This window comes from Amaranthus tricolor, chromosome 9 (genome assembly GCF_026212465.1).
Source record: "Amaranthus tricolor cultivar Red isolate AtriRed21 chromosome 9, ASM2621246v1, whole genome shotgun sequence".
Lineage (NCBI taxonomy): Eukaryota > Viridiplantae > Streptophyta > Magnoliopsida > Caryophyllales > Amaranthaceae > Amaranthus > Amaranthus tricolor.
The window spans coordinates 15,071,958-15,091,957 of NC_080055.1; the positions used below are offsets into that span (position 1 = coordinate 15,071,958).

Here is a 20,000-nt window from a genome sequence, read left to right on the forward strand (position 1 = left end):
TGGGCTTGACTATTTCTGGCTGCCTATTCCTGCCTAACCCGCCTAGTAGAACCCGTTATCCCGCTCTCATAAAGGTCCCCTCTTAGTATGGTAGGCCTAGAACTATATCCGCTCAACAAGTTTCTAAAAAAACCTTTTCCTCTTCCTTGGTTGCCAGCCATTTAATATAATTTTTAATAATATAATTAACTATTAATAATAAATTAAAATAATCAAATATTACGTTAAGTTAACTACATTAATACCAAATAAAAATAATTTCAAAAATTAATTCATGATTAATTTAATAAACATTTCAGAATAACTAATAAACATTTAAAAACAATATTAAATTAACGGATATTTCATGATATACCACTGAGTTTCTTCGAAATTCACCATATACCACACGAAATGTTTTAATTCACCATATACCATTGAGTTTACGTCCGTTAGCACAAAATACCATTAATGACAACTGTCGTCAGTGTGCCGTTTGTGGTAAATTACCAGTATGCCCTTACGCATTCAACTGGCGCCATTGTTAGGCTTGACTTCCCCAAACACAACGTATTTCTTCAAAAAATTGATCCTCCATCTTTCTTTTTCTCCATTCAATCCCACGGTGAGTTGCCTGCGTCCTTGTCAAATTTCATCAATCTGAAAATCGAGCACATCCTCCATCTTGGAATTCTTCAGCGCAACCAAGCAAACCATACAACTCTTTTCCTCAACCAAAAACTTTCTCTCAGTCATATAATCAAACACCTTAAGTGCATCATGGAATTTCTTATTATCAGCATAAACCCTCATCAAAAGGTCATAAAATTTTGCCACAGTTGTGGGTTTATAACCAAATTGTTCCAAAACAGACGCCATAACTAAAGGTGGGCATTTGATTTATGGACTTTGTAAGGATGGAAAGCTCTGCGAAGCCTTAAAGATTTTTGATAGGATGAAACTTCAAGGCCTGAAACCGGATGTGCCACTTTATAATAAGATCATTAATGGTTTCGTTGACTTGAGTAAGTGTCAAGAGGCTGCCAACTTTCTTGATGAAATGGTTCTTGCTGGAATCTCACCCAATAGATTAACTTGGAGCACTCATATTAAAGTGCATAATGTTGTCATACAAGGACTTTCTGAGAGTGATCTTAACCGGGCTTTTTATTTGTATCTGAGTATGAGAACCAGAGGCCTTACGGTTGAACCTGAAGTTTTTCACTCCCTTGTCAAAGGTTTTTGCAAGAAAGGAGACTTACTTAAAGCTTAACGCACTCTTGATGAGATGGTTTGTGATGGTTGTCATCCAGATGAGGAGATATGGAAGGCTATATTGCGAGGTTTTCTTGATCAAAAAAAGACTTCGGAATCTATTGAAAACTTTCATATGCAGTTGGCACAGACTATTAATGAGTTTCAGAAGTTGTCTTAAAAGTCCTATAAAAAGAATGAGATGATAGTTGCTCAAGAATTTGGCAGGTTTGAGTTCATGTCAATTATTCTCTTCTGTCACATGCTACTGCTATACCGATTGCTGTTTACCTTTGCTCGTTTGTTTCAATTAAATCTCTTTTTCATTTTCTTCTTTAAACTATTACATTGAGTAAGATTGTAAATATACATCTTTGCATTTGTTTCTCTATACCCATTAATGCATTAGAACTAGAAGTAATACCTCTAAAATTAACAGTGGGTTTTGAAGTACGAATTTGTTTGGCTTTCAGTTGTCTGGTTACGTCTTCATTCTATAAGTACGAATGCAGTGTTAAAATTTTTGAAGTTCATGTCATTGTCAGTCTCCTAGTATCTTTCATCAAGGTACAACCTGTCATCTTTTTCTGTGGAAATTCGATGACAATGATCTAATCCCTCCGTGACTATAAGATTACCTCATTGACTTCGAAAATCTCACATTATTTTGGTCAATGGGGCTATATCATCGGAGTATGACTTTTTACATGGGCTATAGTTTAGCTGTTTCCTAGTTAGGGTTGTGCTTTATCTTGGCTTTATGTTTCTTTGACCATTTTTGTTTGATGATGTTTATTGCACAACATGCACTCCATAGTATAATGAACTAATTTATTTGGCTATTTGGAGTCCATGGAAACAATGAGGTGGGGTTAAATACAGTGCATATTTTGTGTATTGCGGATGTTAAAAGTTGGGATATATTCAAGGCAGAACATGTATAAGACATAGAAGTCATCAGTTAGTGGTTAGGGGAAAACCGATTCCATGGCGCTGTCTGGGAAAAGCTACAAATAGCATACTACAGATGACTCCTATTCCAATTGGTAGCGCTGTAAGAATCTCCTGGGTCTCTCTTGATGGTGCTGGATAGAAGCATTGAACTGTGTTCTTGTCAAACAAAGCAATTGATGCAACAATATTTCTGGTCCAATCCCACAAGATCTTGTCAAACTGATAAACATGGAAACCCTCAATCTTTCACATAACCATCTCTCGGGGAAGGTCCCATCGTCATTCTCAAATATGGTATTTGACGCAAATATAAAAAAGTAAATGGTATATGGTGAATTATTAATTTACAACAAACGACACACTAATGGCAGTTGTCATTAATGGTATTATGTGCTAACGGACATAAACTCAATGGTATATGGTGAAATAAAACATTTCGTGTGGTATATGGTGAATTTCGAAGAAACTCAGTGGTATATCATGAAATATCCGTTAAATTAATTATTATTACAAATAATAACAAATAAAAATTATTACAAATAATAAACATTTAACAATAACTAATAAACAAGAACTAATTATCAAACATTTAAATAATATATTATATTATTTAATAATTATTAATATAATTTTATTATTATTATTATCATTATAATTAATTTTAAAAAATAATAATAATAATAATAATAACTAATTAACAAACATAATTTATGAGCATAAACATTAATTATTATTAATTAAAAAAATATTAAATTAATTATTATTACAAATATAATTTAATAACATAAATATTAATTATTACTAATTAATAACATAAATCGCATATATTTAAATTAAAAAAAAAATTGCAAGTCACACGTTTTGTGCGACTAGTTCTTCCTTTTTTTAAAAAAAAATTTTAATTTACATAGGAAATTCGATTAAAATTTACCTCGATTTGTTCTTCACGTTTTGTTTTCCTTCGCTTTAGCTCTACAAATTTTTAAGTTTTGATTAGGTGTTTTTCGAGTGATAAAAGTGTTAATGAGTGTGATTGGAGTGATTTATAGAAATTTTCACTCCAAGGGCATTATCGTCATTTCATTAAAATAGGGGTGCGATAAAATGAAAAGGGTGGCGAAGTTTAAGGATTTAATTTTTTTATTAGTTATAGACAGTGATGGCCACGGTCAAGGTTGGGTCGGTTTCGTTTCGGTTCCATCCGGTTCCGGTTCCGGGCGATTCCAAACGGTTCCTTGGCGGTTCCAACTCCCGGGTCAGGCGGGTCGAACCATTGGTTCCATTCTTATTTTTCCTTTAAATATAATATAAAAATACTATAATAATGCGAACGTACCTTTGATGATTTCTTGATTATTAGCGAAATTCATTACTTGTCATCATTATTAAAATATTTACTAAAAAGAAGGAAAAAAAATAAATTAATAAGAAACGATAAAGATGATTAATAAAAAAAGAGGGAGAAAATGGACTTGAACCTAGTACTCGAAGGAATACTAAGCTGCCTACATATCCCGAAGGAATCAAAGCCCACGTATACATGGATCATCATCGTTTTGATCATCAATGTTCTTGAGTCCTTGTGTTCGGAGCTCCGCTTGATCCCAATCTTTCTTGCAAATACATATTTGAATAGTATGTGGAGTAAGACAAGATCTCTTTTCGTCTAGAACTCTTCTACCTGCACTAAAGCAGACTCCAACGCAATCGTAGAAGCAGGAATTGCAAGGATATCCTTTGCAATTCTCGATAATAAGGAAAATTTTATGGATTTTTCTTTCCACCGTTCTAAAATATTATAGTTACCTTGGTCAATTTCAAAGTGATGTTTAAGATATTTATCTAATTCTAAATATGAAGTGGAGGGTGAGGAAGACGATGGTCCTACAAAACTATCATCTTGGCTTATTATGTTAGCTATTACGGGATTATAATAAGTGGGACGTGCCGCGACGCCAGCACGCCTAGACGTATCACGACTTAGGTTATATACAATAGAAAAGTAATCATAAAGTTCTGTTAAAAGTTTTTTACAATTACCAACATAATTATGTACATCACTAGGCGAGCGATCTAATGATTGGTAGTAAAATCCAATTACTTTAGTAAGGATTTCTGTCTTAAAACATGCAATTCTATAAATAAAAGGAAAATCAGTAAAATACATCTTCTACTTGTCCATCATATATGCAAGACTCGACTTTATAAAAATATTAGTATCATCATGCGAATGTTTAAAAAGATGATAAAAAATAGTAATATATTCACTTATTACTAAGTGGACGTTTGGTTTGTAAACATCAAAAAAATCTTAGTTGCGTGGACATACGCTTCTAATATTTTTTGTACGCCTATAGCTAGTTCCCATGTTTCATCACTTATACGGCTATTTGTACACTCACTACAGTTGTGTTATAACCGGACGATAAGCAATAGCCTTTTTTAATAAATCATGGGTTGAGCCCCAACGTGTAGGAGTATCTAATGACTAATACACTTTTTTAGTTGATAATGGTCACATAATTGCTTATATCTTCTCTTTACTTGTCTAACTCTAAGCCACTTCACTATGTCTCTAATGAGATCTAATAAATCACTTAGTTGTCTAATACCTACTTGGCAAGATAAGTTAACTATATGAGTATAACAACGTACGTGTAATAATCTACCACCAAGGATAAAACCAAAAGTTCAGGTTCGTTATATAAAAGTTCGATGCAATTAATGTTGGCGGTTGCATTACCGGTAGAACAACAAAATATCTTATCTAACAAGTTTCATTCTTCACATATCTCTATTAATCTGTATTTTATGTTTTCACCCGTATGTCTTTCGAGCATTACCTCAAAAGCAATTATTCTTTTTTGAATAATCCAATTTTGATCTATCCAATGTGGAGTTACACACATACAAGGTTCTAAATGTGGAGGAACAGACCAAATATCAGTTGTTATGCTAACCCTACCATTAAAAGATTTAAACATTTCTACTAATTCATAGCGCTTTGATTCATATAATTTTACTGTGCGTCGTTTAAGAGTGTTCCTAGAGATTACTCTATATTGTGGTTGTAAAGTTTTTCTAGTGTAATACTCGCATGCCTTACTTTCACCATGGTTAAATGGAAATTCATCACAAATTACATATTTAGAAAATTCATCAATCATATCATTACGATTATATTTATAAGGCATACCTCTGCCGGGAATGTCCCACTGTCAGCTTCCACTTATGGTCCCGCTGCCGCTTTCTGCATGAGTTTGTTTTGTAATTCCATGCTTCTTTGCCATATGTTTGTTAAAAGATCCCGTACCACCACCTAACACGTATTCACAATAAATGAATTTTTAATACATTCTTGATTTACAAAATATAAATATCATGTATTTATAAAAACTTAAAAAGTGTTGACCTCTGCTGAAATTGTATGAAACTAAGGGCTTTACCCCTTGACTTTCACAAATTTGACAAGTGCATAAGAAAACATTCGGATTTTCGGTTGGTTCTTTTGTAAAATACGACCACACATGTGAAATAGCTCTACCACTAGGAGGTGGCATTGACGGAAAAGGTTGTCTTACTGGTTTACCGCAATATATAAATAAATAATAATTTAAAATTTAATCAATTTGAAGAATAAAATTATAAAACTAACCAATACTTTGGAAATTGACTAGTTTACCACCAGTTTGTCTTTGTTGTTGTTGTTGTTGTTGTTGTTGTTGTTCTTCATGTGATCTCGTTGATGACTGTCGAGATCTATGTATCTCAATATGGGTCATTGGTTCTTCTTCTTGTTCTTCTTGTTCTTCTTCTTCGTCAATACGTATTTCTCTTTCCACTTCTTCTGTATAATCCTGTAATAACTTGTCGTACCCTTCTGGATAATTTGGTTTAAAATTATAATTACTAACCGAAGTTGTTGTTATCGACAGATTTGAAGTGACCTTTCTTATGGAGCTAGAACCTCCCAATGATTTTGTCACTTTAGTAACTTTTTAGAGGCTTTTTTCAAAAAAGAAGACATGATAATATTGAAATAATAATGGAATTAATAAATAAATAATTAAAGACTAATTATGTAATTAAGAAATAATTAAAAGACTAATTATGTAATTAAAAGAATAATTACGTAATTTGTAATTAAGTAGAGAGAGTAGGAGAAGAGATGAATTGTGAATGAAAATGATTGAAAGTGTGGTGTATTTATACAAAAAATCCCCAACGGTTAGTTTTTGACCGATTCCAAAGAACCATTGGGCCGGGTGAACTGCTCGATTCCGGTTCCAAGGAACTGTTTGGCTGTTCGAAACGGGTGAACCAGCCCGCGATTCTTTGGTTCGGTTCAAGCGGTTTTTTTCGGCGGTTTCACGGTTCTAGCAACTCTTTTCCGGCGGTTTGGGCCGGTTCGGAACTTGTCGCGAACGGTTTTGGTTCCGAGGCGGTTTCAAGCGGTTCGGGACTGGTTTGGTTCCGGCTAACCTGCTCCGTGGCTATTACTAGTTATAGTCCTCATTTTTTTTCAACTAAATTTTTTTAATATTTTTTTTAATTTTTATAGTCGCCACTTTTCCTCCATCAAATTTAATATTCGATAAAAAAATATATTTTTACTATTTAAAAGATTCTATTTTCCTTACTTGGTGAACATTCTTTGTTGGAATTTCATTAAGAAACGAAGGGAGTATAATCAAGATTGTTAAAATTGTGATTCTAACTTTAATCGAAAATAGCTCTTAGAATCGAATCATAGATACGAATAATTTACAACTTTCCAAAAACAAAAAGATGTAATTGCTTATGTATATTGTTTAGTCATTTTTGTGATAAAAGAACACTTTATATTCATATAATATTTTAAATCTTTGTTATTATTTTAAAAATTTACATATATACCACTTTCATTACATTCACTACAAAATAAGTTGCACCTACCCACACTTAAAAATGCAGTTAGGCAGGCTTATATATGAGGCTGATAGATTTAGCCGCGCTTAATTAAGCGTGGCCTCTACTTGTGTTGGTAAATTTTTAGGCATGTTTAATAAGCGTGGCTAAAGGTGCTAATAAGCGTGACTGGTAACACCTTCCACCACACTTATAAGTGTTAGAAACTTTCCTCACTTGATAAGCGTAGCTACATAATTCCATATCATTATTTTTCCTTTTGCTTTCCCACATAAATAAGCGTGGCTAATGAACATAACTAACATTTTAACTAATTATGACAGTAAATTATTTTTAATTATTATTATTGTTATTATTATTTTTTTTTTTTTTTTTTTTTGAGAAATAAGATTATATTTCATCAAGAGAACAATCATATACAAGAGTGTGGAAACAATGATGCAAATCCATCATGAGCATAAACTATGGCCACCTTCTAGGAAGGGTTCCAAAGCAATGCTAAATCATTTGTAGCATCATTCAAAAGGAGATACTATTATTATTATTATTATTATTATTATTATTATTATTGGCAAAATAAATTTTATAAAAAACTCATATTAATACAACTCAAGTCTAATACTTAGAAGCCACATCATTACTAATACAGTCCAAAGATACAAAAATAAATCCAAATGCATCTAATAGCTAATACATTCAAAGACACAAAATGTATGTCCAAGGCAATTCAAAACTGAGCAGGTTTTGTTTGTCCAAGGCAATTCAAAACAGAGCAGCTTTCATTCAAGTGATCATAGCCACGATAAGGTAGCAGGCGAAGCATTTTGAGACCTGTACCCAGCAGCAAGCAGTCACTGATCTTGTCAAAAATATATAACACTATATTCCCATTATAATTAGAAATGTAGTGTACTACTCCTATACTTATAATACTTGTTTAATCATCACTCATCTTTTCTCCGATTTTTTACTCCATTTCACTCGCTCTTTCTACACTCATTTTCTTAGCTTCTTATAAACAGTATGAATCAAAGCAAGATATTGCCCATTTCACTCCCTAGGCAAACGGCAAACAGCAAACAGCAAACAGCAAACAGCAAGCATCAGGCTAGCAGATCCCAAAAACAGCCTCAACAGACACATACAGCAAGCAGCAGGCTGGGAGATCCCAAACTGCAGGCTGGTGCACAACACAAACACAAACAGCACATCGCAACACCAGCATCCCGATCACAACAGCTACTGTCTGGTGTTGCAACACTAATGTAGCAGTTAGTGGCCGAGAAACAGTTTGCCCATTTAAATAAAAAATTACATTCAAAAATTTTTTTAATTATGGGTCTTCATTACAACTCATCAATTTAGTATTAAAATTATATTACAAAACCTTTTAATTAATGAATCCATAATTCAAATGCATGAATATTCCCAATCAAATATTAGTAAGTACTACTTGTGCTAATCAATCTAGATTTAGATGACTAAATAAAAATTAACACTCTATAATGGAACGACCATTAAAAACAATTTAAAGTCGAGAACCAAAAGTAGCTATCAACAAAACATACCAATCTCATCCAAAAGACAAAAATGATCAATTAGTAATCACTGTGATTCGAAGGACTCCAAAAAATGGCAGTATTATTTGGCATTAACAATTCAATTATATAAAATGATGAGTGAACCTGCAATGCTCCCATGCCAGCATTCCCAAGTGTCCACATCAACTTAATTAAACAAAAATAGAGAACTTATATTTGCAAAACAAAAAAACTAACTATAGCACAGCAACACTAAATGAGCATCAATATTGAAAAACATGTATAAAACAAAAAATGCTTCCATTTCTCATAAAATTATTCACAAATCAATTGTTCAAGCAAGAAATATTCAAGCAAACTATAAACTAATACCAAAATCAAACCCTAAAACAAATTAATACCAAAATCAACTAACCGTTCAAACAAACCAAACCTTGAAACAAGCTAATACTAAAAGCAAACTACAAATATTCAAACAAATCAAACCTGATCCAAGTACAGGATCATGTTCAACTATACAAGCACAAGATTTAACCAACTTAACCAACTTAAGTGCAGAGTAGGATTTGACTGCTGTTTTACATGGGCGTAGCACAATAGGACCAAGACATACCTTGCACATCACTCACATAGACCAAATCAACAAGGAGTAATCATGCAATTAGGAATCCAAGAATACAGAAGACAAGATTCCAGCTCAAGCCTTCAATAGCAAGCTTAGTCACATATATGTAATGAAAGTTAGTTAAGTGTTTTGTCTATTTTTAGGAGGTTGTTAAGAAAGCCGTTATGACACGCTTTCCCTGCCTTCCCTTCCCCGCCTTCTCCTCTATTAGAAATCTATAAATAAGCCTCTCCTTTCATTGTAAACACACCTTTTGTTTTTAATAAAATTTCAGAAGTAATTCAGTCAAGAATTCTCCAAGATTGCAGTTGTTGGTCATGTGTACTGGTCTGATTTTTTGAGTGAAACAAAGTCTAATTCTGTATTGTCATTCAAGATTGCAATCTGTGTTCTGTTGCCTCCAAGAACAGGTCCACAGAAAGAGTCTTCTATGATTGTGTAAAGGCAGCGTTGTGATAAATCATCAGCAACAACATTTGCCTCTTCATACTTGGATCAACTTGGTATCAGAGCATGAGTAGAGATCAAGGGAATCGAAAAGGCAAAGATCAGAAACGTTTAATCAGGTTTGTTGGTAATAGCAGAAGGGCAAAAAATTACACAGGTAACTTTTTAGTTGGTATTTTTAAAATCGCAAGGAAACTCAGGTACAATTCTGAATTCCAATTCATATTTTTGTTCGTGTTGTTCATTAAATTTCTGGTTCTTGATAAGGGTTGGGCGTTTTATTGATTTTCTGTTCGTTTTGTGTTCAGTGTTTGTGTGCATATGTTGTGGTCTTTTCTTGTTGTGTGCATGTGTTAAGAATTTTTACATTTGCATTGAATATGAATACTGATGCAAGGATTAAGGCTTTGACTGCCATGGTGCAGCAATTAGCCCAAACTGTAGCCAATCTGAGAATACCTAATCAGAATGTGGAGCAAGTTCCCCTGAATGTGCATGGAAATCAAGAGGACAAAACCCTTAGGCTAGAAATCTCAGAATTCCATGGTGTATCACAAAACCCAGATGAGTATATTGAATGGGAGGCTAGTTTGGAAAGGTATTTTGAGTTTAAAGGCACTAGTGAGGAACAACAACACAAAATAGCAAAAATGAAACTTACGAAGTTGTCTGCCATCTGGTTAGATGGGGTGCAGAAACAAAGAAGGAGGGAGAATAGGGAGAGAATCAACACATGGACCAAATTAAAGAAACACTTGAGGCGTAAGTATGTACCTCCCACTTATAAATAGAATCTATTTGTTCAATGGAGCATACTTAGGCAAGGAACCAAGACTGTGTCTGAGTGCATCCAAGAATGGGAATGATTATCAATCCTGTGTGAGATTAATGTAACTGAAGAGATGAGAATAAGGAAATTCATTGGAGGATTGAGGGAAGATTTAAGGGAAAACTTAGAAATCCTACAGAACCTGACCTTTGAGACTACTTACAGCAGTGCACGGGTGTATGAAAAGTATGCTAAGAAGAAGGCCAACAAAACTTACAGAACATTACAAACCAGGGCAAACCCTTCAACCAGCACTTACAACTAGGACTGAGGTCACTAAACCAAACCCTAAGAATAAGGTATTAACACCTGTTAAGGATGTTGTGTGCTTTAAGTGTCATAGTACTAGTCATTATAAGAATGAGTGTCCTAATGGGAGGGCTTTCATAGCTACTGAGTAGGTTGAGATCAATGAAAGAACATGACCTAGAGAAATGTTAGTACATAAGGATGGTCATGAAGAAGAGATCTTACCACCAACTCCTAATGATGAATTAGATCGCTCATATATGCTAACTAAACTAGGAACACTCCAAAGGATTGACCCAAATCAGAAGGACAGTGAAACAGAAAAAGATAGGGAACAAATTTACCCTAAGGAAGAGTATCACAGACTGCTGATAAGAAGTTTTCACACTACACCTAAAAACAAGATATCAAACCACAACATATTCCAAACTAAATGCAAAATTCAAAAGAAGGTGTGTGACCTATTATAAATGGAGGAAGTGAGACAAATTGTGTGAGCAAGGGAATAGTTAAAGAACCAGGATTGAAAACCCAATAACACCCTAATCCCTACAAATTGAGGTGGCTAGATAACAAGGCATAAGGTTTTGTCAAAAGACAATACTTAGTAAATCTGTCAATAGGATCATATCAAGATAAGATACTATGTGATGTGTTAGATATGAGTGCATGCCATGTTTTGGTTGGCAGACCTTGGCAACATGATTTGAATTCTGTTCATGATGGGTTTTCCAACATATATACCATCAGGCATGAAGGGAAGCTTAAGGACCTCTTGCCTCTACCTCCACATAGATCCTTACCTCCTACCAAAGATACTAAGGTGATAAAATTGGTGACCAAGAAAGAGTGCACAAGGGAAATACTACTAGAAGGAAGAATGTATTTGCTGTTCAGTAAGGAATGTGAAAAGGGGAATAATGAACCTCAGAATTCACAGCTTCAAGCTTTATTACTAGAATTTAGTGATGTGTTCCCTGAAGAATTACCTGAGGGACTATCACCCTTGAGAGGTATAGCACACCGAATTTACTTGGTTCTAGGAGCTCAGATCCCTAATAAACCAGTGTATCGAACTAACCCACAGGAAGCCTTAGAATTACAAAGACAGGTCAGTGAGTTGATGGCCAAAGGGTATGTAAGGGAGAGCCTTAGTCTAAGTGTTGTGCCAACCTTTTTAGTGCCAAAAAAAGATGGAACTTGGAGGATGTCCATAGATAGTAGGAGTGTTAACAAGATCACTATTAAATATAGGTTTCCCATACTAAGGATTGATGATATGCTTGATGAGTTGGCTGGGACACAGTGGTTCAGCAAGTTGGATTTGAGAAGTGGATATCATCAGATCAGAATGAAAGAGAGGGATGAGTGGAAAACATCCTTTAAGACCAAATATGGGTTATATGAGTGGCTTGTGATGCCTTTTGGCCTCACAGGAGCCCCTAGCACATTCATGAGACTTATGAATGAAGTCTTAAAGCCTTTCTTGGGAAGCTTTGTTGTAGTTTACTTAGATGACATACTCATATACAGTAAAACATTTTCTGAACATATGTCTCACCTCAGACAAGTCTTGGAGGTTTTGAGGAAACAAAAGCTATATGGGAAGAAGGAGAAGTGTAAATGCTTACAAATAGAAATAGGGTTCTAGGATTCATTATTAATCAGCAAGGAGTGAAGGCTGATCCAAGCAAGGTAGAAGCTATTAGAGATTGGCCTACACCCACCACTGCTACACAGGCTAGGTCTTTCCATGAGTTAGCATCATTTTACAGAAGGTTTATACAAAATTTCAGCACTATCATGACACACATCACTGAGTGCACTAAGAAAGAAAGCTTTGTTTGGACTAGTGAAGCACAATAAGCTTTTGAACAGGTCAAGAGGGCTATGTGTCAGGCCCCTGTGCTTAAGCTTCCAGATTTCACTCAACCCTTTGAGGCAGAGTGTAATGCTAGTGGAGTTGGTATTGGGGCAGTTTTGACTCAATCTAAGAGACCAATTTCAGTGAAAAATTAAATCATTGTAGGTTAAACTATTCAACCTATGATAAGAAATTTTATGCTATGGTTAGGGCTTTAGGACATTGGTCTCTTTATCTAAAAATCCAGCCTTTTATTTTGCATTCAAATCATTAGTCCTTGAAATAAATTGATGCGCAAAAGAAATTGAATAACAGGCATGCTAAGTGGGTGGAATTCCTACAATCTTTTGACTTTGTGGCTAAATATAAGATTGGTAAAACAAACATTGTGGCTGATGCTCTAAATAGGAAATATCAATTGCCTGCACTGTTAGAGTCCAAGTTCATAGGGTTTGAAATGATTAAACCTCTGTACATAGAGGATCCTGACTTTAAAGTCATTTACACAGATTGTCAATAAATGTTGGTGAAGGAAGTACATGAAGGCACTTTGGGAGGGCACTTTATACAAAAGACCTTAGATATGCTATCTCAAAATTTCTATTGGCCAAAAATGTTGGGAACTATGGGTAAACATATCTTAAGATGTGAAACTTGCATGAAAGAAAAACTGACATTTCACAAGGGAGAATACATACCAATTCCATTTGCACTTAGACCATGGGAGCATACTAGCATGGATTTTATAGTAGCCCTACCTAGGACACAAAGAGGGAAAGATGCCATCATGGTGGTGGTTGACAGGTTCTCAAAAATGGCACACTTCATAGCCTATTAAAAGGTAGATGATGCACATAGAGTAGCTAGGTTGTAGTTTGCAGAGATTGTGAGGTTGCATGGGGTGCCTAAGACCATAGTGTCACATAGGGATAGCAAATTCTTGAGTTCATTTTGGACCACCTTATGGAGACTGTTGAACACAAAATTGCTTTTCAGTACATCATACCATCCTGAGACTGATGGGCAAACTGAGGTTACAAACAGGACCCTTAGAGTCATTTTAAGGACACTGGTTAACAAGAACACAAGGGATTGGGACCTTAAGTTGTGTCATGCAGAGTTTGCCTACAATAGAAGTCCTAGCTACACTACTAAATATTCTCCTTTTGAATGTGTCTATGGTGTTAATCCTCTTATGCTTATCACACTAATTGATGTCTTTTGGTACTAACAGTACAAACGTTGATGCCCAGCAACAAGCTATACTACTTAAGGAAATTCATGAGCAAGTACATAATAACATCAACGCAGAAAATGAGAAGTATCAGAAGAAAGCTAACAGAGGACTGAAAGAGCATAAAAGCTTAAAGGAAGGGGATTTGGTGTGGCTCCACTTGAGGAAAGACAGATTTCCAACATAAAGTAGGAATAAACTCTTACCAAGGGCTGCTGGACTCTTCAAAATCATTCAGAAAATTAGGGAGAATGCTTACAAACTTAACTTGCCAGCAGATTATGGTATCTCCAGCACTTTCAACATAAGAGACCTTGCCAAGTACTAGGGAGGAGATGTAGATCAACAAGAATTGAGGAAAATTCTGTCCAAAGAAGGAGGGGATGATCCAAGTACAGGATCATGTTCAATTATACAAGCACAAGATTTAACCAACTTAACAAACTTAAGTGCAGAGGAGGATTTGATTGCTATTTTACATGGGCCTAGCACAACAGGACCAAGACATACCTTGCACATCACTCACATAGACCAAATCAACAAGAAGTAATCATGCAACAAGGAGTAATGAAAGTCAGTTAATTAGTTAGTTAGTTAAGTGTTTTGTCTATTTTTAGGAGGTTGTTAAGAAGGCTGTTATGACACGCCTTCCCTGCCCTGCCTTCTCCTCTATTAGAAATCTATAAATAGGCATCTCCTTTCATTGTAAACACACGTCTTGTTTTTAATAAAATTTCAGAAATAATTCAGTTAAGAATTCTCCAAGATTGCAGTTATTGGTCTTGTGTACTAATCTGATTTTGTGAGTGAAACGAAGTCTAATTCTGTATTGTCATTCAATAATCAAGGCGTGAACCTTGATTGTGGGTGAGGAAAGGGCCTTTTGTGAGTAAAGCGAGGTGTCCTTATCCGTTGTGTTGATTGCAATCTATTGTGTGGAGGGAGAAGCCTAATCTAGTGATATGCCACCAGTAATATGAGAAAATGTGATTTCAACCTTAATCTAGTCTTCATTTTGACAATACTTGAATCGTAATTCTCTCAAAAAAAAAGTAGGAGTTATATCCACTTTTGAGGGTCTGACTTCTACAAGATAAAGAAGCCATGCATTTACATAATGTCTTGAACGTATGGCTATTGAAACCAATTGTATGTTTAAATAAAAGTAAATTAATAGTAGTGGAGAGGGTTTATAAGCAACGAAGATTAAAGTAATAAAAAAATTATTTTGTAGTATGTTAAATGAAATTTTGAATACAAGATTTCTTTATATAGGCCTTGACGTGATGCCAAATAATAATTACAACCACTAAAACATTAAAATTTTATCCCTATAATCTAACCATAACTCTTAACTATTCATATACATATAATTACATTTGTTATTTAAAAGCATTCTAAAGATCTTAAACCTTAACTAAATAATTTAGAAAAATCTAGAGGAAATCATCAAAATTGAATTAGTCAAAATAACAAGAATCGAAGTTCAATGATGATTCTAGGGAAGTAGTTTGTTTTATTGACCTTAGTCGGTTTATACTCTAGACTTTAGGACCTAGAAGAGTGGAGTTTCATGCATAGAAGTTTTAAAATTTTTTATGGAGTAACTCGGTGGCGTGTGTATACCTAATTACTATTACTATACTACTCTCTGCTCTTTGAATTCCATAAAAAAAATTCATATATTTTAAAAAAATGGTAATAAATAAATAGTGAGAATGAATTATGTAGATAAAATTAAAAAAGAGTTAAAATGTATGAATGAGATTAAAAGAAAGTGATGGGCCATTGTCCAAAAATAAAAATAATACAAATTAAGTGAAACTACTCAAAGTAGAAAATAATACAAATTCAATTGGACATTTATAACTTAATGCAATTCCTTTGAATTACTTATATTATTGACCTGTTGAATTATTATCATAGTCAATTATTAGTTATCCTTGTAAAATTCAAATAATGTAATGTAATATATCTACTTATTATGCTAAGAGTTTTGAAGATTGTCCGAAAATTGTCCAAATCCCAAACAATACATTAATTTTCATAAGTTCTTTATAAACTATTTCTCATGCAATCACATTTCAAAATTAATATTTTTTTCTTTGATTAGTCATTTTTTTAACAATATGAATAAACGAAAATATTTCTTATATTTAAAAAAGTTCTTATTAATAAAAGAAAATATCCACTAGTTATATATGTATGGGCAAATATCATAAATTAGCGAATTATAATCACAAGGTAAATTTAAAACTAATGAATATCTATAAATTCGTTCGTCAATAAGAATAATTATATGATTTTAATACGTAATTTACTGATAAATTTCAATTAAATATTATTTTAGGAAATATAGTTATCTTTATATAATTTATGATATAAATATTCTACATTTTTTAAATTTAAATTAAATAATATCCTTGTAAATAAACACCCGAAAATATTTGTTAGTAGGATCCTAGTCATAAATATAACTAAGTTGTGATTATGTAATAATAAAGCACATGCTAAACATAGTAAAAGAAAGTGAACTAATGATTAATACCTTTTAATATTTCCAAATTCAGTTGCACACAAATACAAAACTAAGGAGTCCCCTCTAATTAAAAGTTAGTAACACAACTCCTAATGATACATCTTTAATTAGTGAAAAGGAAAATAGAAAGCAATTCCATTAGCAAAAATACATACCCTTGAACTTTAATACCTTATGGAAACTGCTTACAGCTGGCTTGGTAAAACGAAAATTTGAAATCAATAAGTGAAAAAATAAAAAAAAAATTAATAAAATAATCTAAGTTTCAAATTTATTCCAAAAGTAAGCGTGAAATTCTCAAATCTGAGATTTGGGGCCAGTTACTAACTGCGAATAGGTCAAAAAAGACAAAATAGTTGTTCGCTGTTACTAATAGTGAACAGCTACAATGTCCTGTTTTGTGGAGCAACAGGTCAAAACAGGACACTGTAGCTGTTTGTTGTTACTACAATGTCCTATTTTGACCTGTTGCTCCTCAAAACAGGACACTGTAGCTGTTCGCTGTTAGTAACAGCGAACAACTATTTTGTCTTTTTTAACTTATTCGGAGTTAGTAACTGCGTACAACCCTAAACCTCAGATTTGAAAATTTCACGCTTACTTTTGGAATAAGTTTAAAACTTATATTATTTTGTTAATTTTTTTATTTTTTTACATATTGATTTTAAAATTTCCGGTAAAACCCTATTGTGTCCCACCAAATCGTAAACAGAAAAGCCTTGTACGTTTACATGGGCCCATTGGGCTGGCCCGAGATAATCCACCTCATGCTCTTCTTCCCCTCTATAAATTCCCCTATTCTTTCTATTCTTGCCATCTACAAAAACAATAACCTCAAAATAGTTGAGTTGAGTAGTTTTTGCTTCTTTTTCATTTTAATTTTGTGTTTTCAAAGAGAGGAAGAAATGGGCTCTATATTTGGTGATTTTTTGCTTTATGCAATGATTATAATTGTAATTAGATATGGGTTATTGTTAATGAAGAAACTTAATCACCGGAGAGTATATGCTAAATATGGAGCTAAGCTTCCTCCTGGTTCATTGGGCTGGCCTTATATTGGAGAAACTCTGCAGCTTTTCTCTCAAAATCCTCAACAATTTTTCACTTCTAGACAAAAAAGGTATTATGTTATGATCACATAAAAAGCAGCACTTAAAATGGTCTCACAGTTTTTGCTTGTGAAATAATTAACAAGCACAAATATTTTCATGAGCATAATTTTAGATGCATTAAGATGTAGGAAGTCTTACTTTCTTTATTTTGACGGTTTTGATATGTTTACCTTAAATTAATATTTGTTAAAATAATTTGATAATTTTACTATAAAATATATTTCAATATGGGTTTATATTTTTTTTGGTATATGTTTACATACTTAATCTCATTATTTCATTCATTTTTTTTTCACTACTATTTTGAGTCCTTTTATATTCACATATCAAAATGTCTCGATTACTTCTTATCTTCTCATTCACTTATATTATCCTTCTATTGTTATAAATAGCATAAATTTTTGTGAGGGACGATCTGTTTGAGTGACTGTGAGAGACGGTCTTTTTGAGTGACCCTCCTTAATTTAGTCAGCCCATTATCATTATTCAGTTTAATTAAGTTTTAATAGGCTGTACATAAAAAACATGAGACGGTTACTTAGAAGACTAGCTGTCTAAATAAATATTAGAAGACTAGCTGTCTAAATAAATATTTGAATTCTTTTTAGTAATATATAAATCAAATTTATTAAACTCAATCCATTTACTATGTTACAAAAAGTGTTATTATTATAAGGAATTTAATTGATAAATTACAAAACGTTGATGAGGTTTTCGAAAAGGAGAGAAAATAAGAACAAATATAAAAGATTAGTCATATCAAGCTTTAATATAAGAATGAAGCTCACATGGGGTATATTGTATTGATTAATTATAAAATAATAGGTACGGGGACATATTCAAGACCCACATATTAGGGTGCCCATGCATAATGGTAGCGAGTCCGGAGGCCGTTAAATTTGTTCTGATGGCAAAGGCAAATTTGTTCAAACCAACGTACCCGAAGAGCAAGGAAAGATTGATAGGTTCATTGGCAATTTTCTTTCAACAAGGTTCTTATCATGCTCAAATAAGGAAGTTGGTTCAAACGTCACTTTCACTAGATACTATTAAACCCCTTATCCCCGACGTTCAAGTCATTGCCAAATCTACTTTAGATTCGTGGGCCAATGGTCAAATTATTCATGTTTTTTACGAATTGAAGAAGGTAAAAATTTAATTATTATAATTTAAAATTGTTTTAAGATATATAATAAATGGTCGAATATTTCATGATTTTCATGATATGAACAAGATAACTTTTAGACATATAATATAAAATCAATACATATAGAAATTTACAGCTTTTTTTTTTTTTTGAATATAACGAATGGTTTAGATGTTCATCTTCTATTAAGTTAACAAGTTAATTAACAATAGGCATGTATAAATAATTTTTCAATTACTGGTTCTGTCTATTATTTTTATATTTAAATAATTTATATTTATTTTTTAATCTCATTAACATATTTTAACTTTTACTTTTAATTATAAAATTTATTCTAATTTTTTTATTTATCATCAAATATCTTCTCTATAAAGATAAGTTGATGATGATCAGTGCCTTAGTGGATATTAAATGTTTTTTCAAGGTTGGTAAAATGTAGATTCTAGAATAATGCTCAAGTTAATAATGTTGATGGGTGATGAAATATGATTGGTTTTCAGTTCACTTTCGACGTAGCTGTTCTATCAATATTCGGTGAGCTGGACAGTTACTATATCAAAGTACTAAAGGAAAATTACATCACTTTGGACAAGGGTTACAATTCTTTCCCAACAATGATACCTGGCACTTGTTACTTCAACTCTGTTATGGTAAGTTTTCTGACCTTCCTTATTGTGGCCTTTCACTTTTTTTTCTTCATTTTTTTTCTCTCTAAATAGGACACATATTCGATGAGTGCATACACGTGGATAAAATTGTAGTCTCTCTTATTCTATTTATTAGTCTTATTTATTTTTGTTATTATTCTCTAATCACTTTTAATTTGTATTTTATTCTTTATTTTTAAGTTAAAATATAGTTTGTGAGATCTTGTTTCATTCTTCTCAATACAAGAATTATTATGATTATTAACTTTTGATAATTTTTAATTAAGAATAATTAGATATATTAACAGTTAAAATATTAAATCAGCAAGTGTGAAAAACTAAATGGGACTAATGTGTTGAATAATAGTTTTAATAGTGTTCTTCTCCTCATTTTATAATTAAAAAGGAATTAAAAATTTTTGATAAACTATGCACACTTCACAAATTAGTTCTACACTTACATGGTACTAACGATTAACAATTAATATTATTTTACTTTATATTTTTTATATATAAGAAAAATATGCTTAATTAAAATCTTATTTGATTTATCTTAATGTATTTTTATATAATATTATAGTATTATATAATAATATTTAATTTATTATTTTTCATATGTACAAGTGAAAGAATATATTTAAAGCCAAAATAGTGATTTGAATAGTATGAAA

At 32.7% G+C, this 20,000-nt stretch overlaps 3 protein-coding genes across 4 annotated transcripts in view; all 3 read left to right on the plus strand.

Annotated features, from left to right (window-relative positions):
* Nucleotides 1-934: 934 nt before the first annotated feature.
* LOC130823285 (pentatricopeptide repeat-containing protein At5g46100-like) lies at nucleotides 935-1,414 on the plus strand. Its single transcript, XM_057687907.1, has 2 exons — nucleotides 935-1,217; nucleotides 1,293-1,414. The coding sequence occupies exons 1-2, from the start codon at nucleotides 935-937 to the stop codon at nucleotides 1,412-1,414; spliced, it is 405 nt and encodes a 134-aa protein (XP_057543890.1).
* Nucleotides 1,415-12,676: 11,262 nt separating this feature from the next.
* LOC130823286 (uncharacterized) lies at nucleotides 12,677-13,170 on the plus strand. The gene is made up of 2 exons (XM_057687908.1): nucleotides 12,677-12,793; nucleotides 12,952-13,170. The coding sequence occupies exons 1-2, from the start codon at nucleotides 12,677-12,679 to the stop codon at nucleotides 13,168-13,170; spliced, it is 336 nt and encodes a 111-aa protein (XP_057543891.1).
* Nucleotides 13,171-17,244: 4,074 nt separating this feature from the next.
* LOC130824248 (abscisic acid 8'-hydroxylase 4) overlaps nucleotides 17,245-20,000 on the plus strand; it is a 12,042-nt gene continuing 9,286 nt past the window's right edge. Inside the window, exons 1-3 of one of the 2 annotated variants that reach the window (XM_057689173.1) lie at nucleotides 17,245-17,543; nucleotides 18,361-18,682; nucleotides 19,183-19,332. In XM_057689173.1, coding sequence (XP_057545156.1) covers nucleotides 17,329-17,543; nucleotides 18,361-18,682; nucleotides 19,183-19,332 — 687 coding nt within the window. In that variant the 5' untranslated portion in view covers nucleotides 17,245-17,328. The remainder of the gene's footprint in view (nucleotides 17,544-18,360; nucleotides 18,683-19,182; nucleotides 19,333-20,000) is intronic. The other variant, XR_009046692.1, reaches the window with a different exon arrangement.

Coding starts and splice junctions, on each gene's coding strand:
- LOC130823285 (XM_057687907.1), top strand. CDS start 935: ATGAAACTTCAAGGCCTGAAACCGGATGTGCCACTTTATAATAAGATC. Junction 1,218..1,292: donor TTTTCACTCCCTTGTCAAAG/GTTTTTGCAAGA, acceptor GTTGTCATCCAG/ATGAGGAGATATGGAAGGCT.
- LOC130823286 (XM_057687908.1), top strand. CDS start 12,677: ATGTGTCAGGCCCCTGTGCTTAAGCTTCCAGATTTCACTCAACCCTTT. Junction 12,794..12,951: donor AATCTAAGAGACCAATTTCA/GTGAAAAATTAA, acceptor GATGCGCAAAAG/AAATTGAATAACAGGCATGC.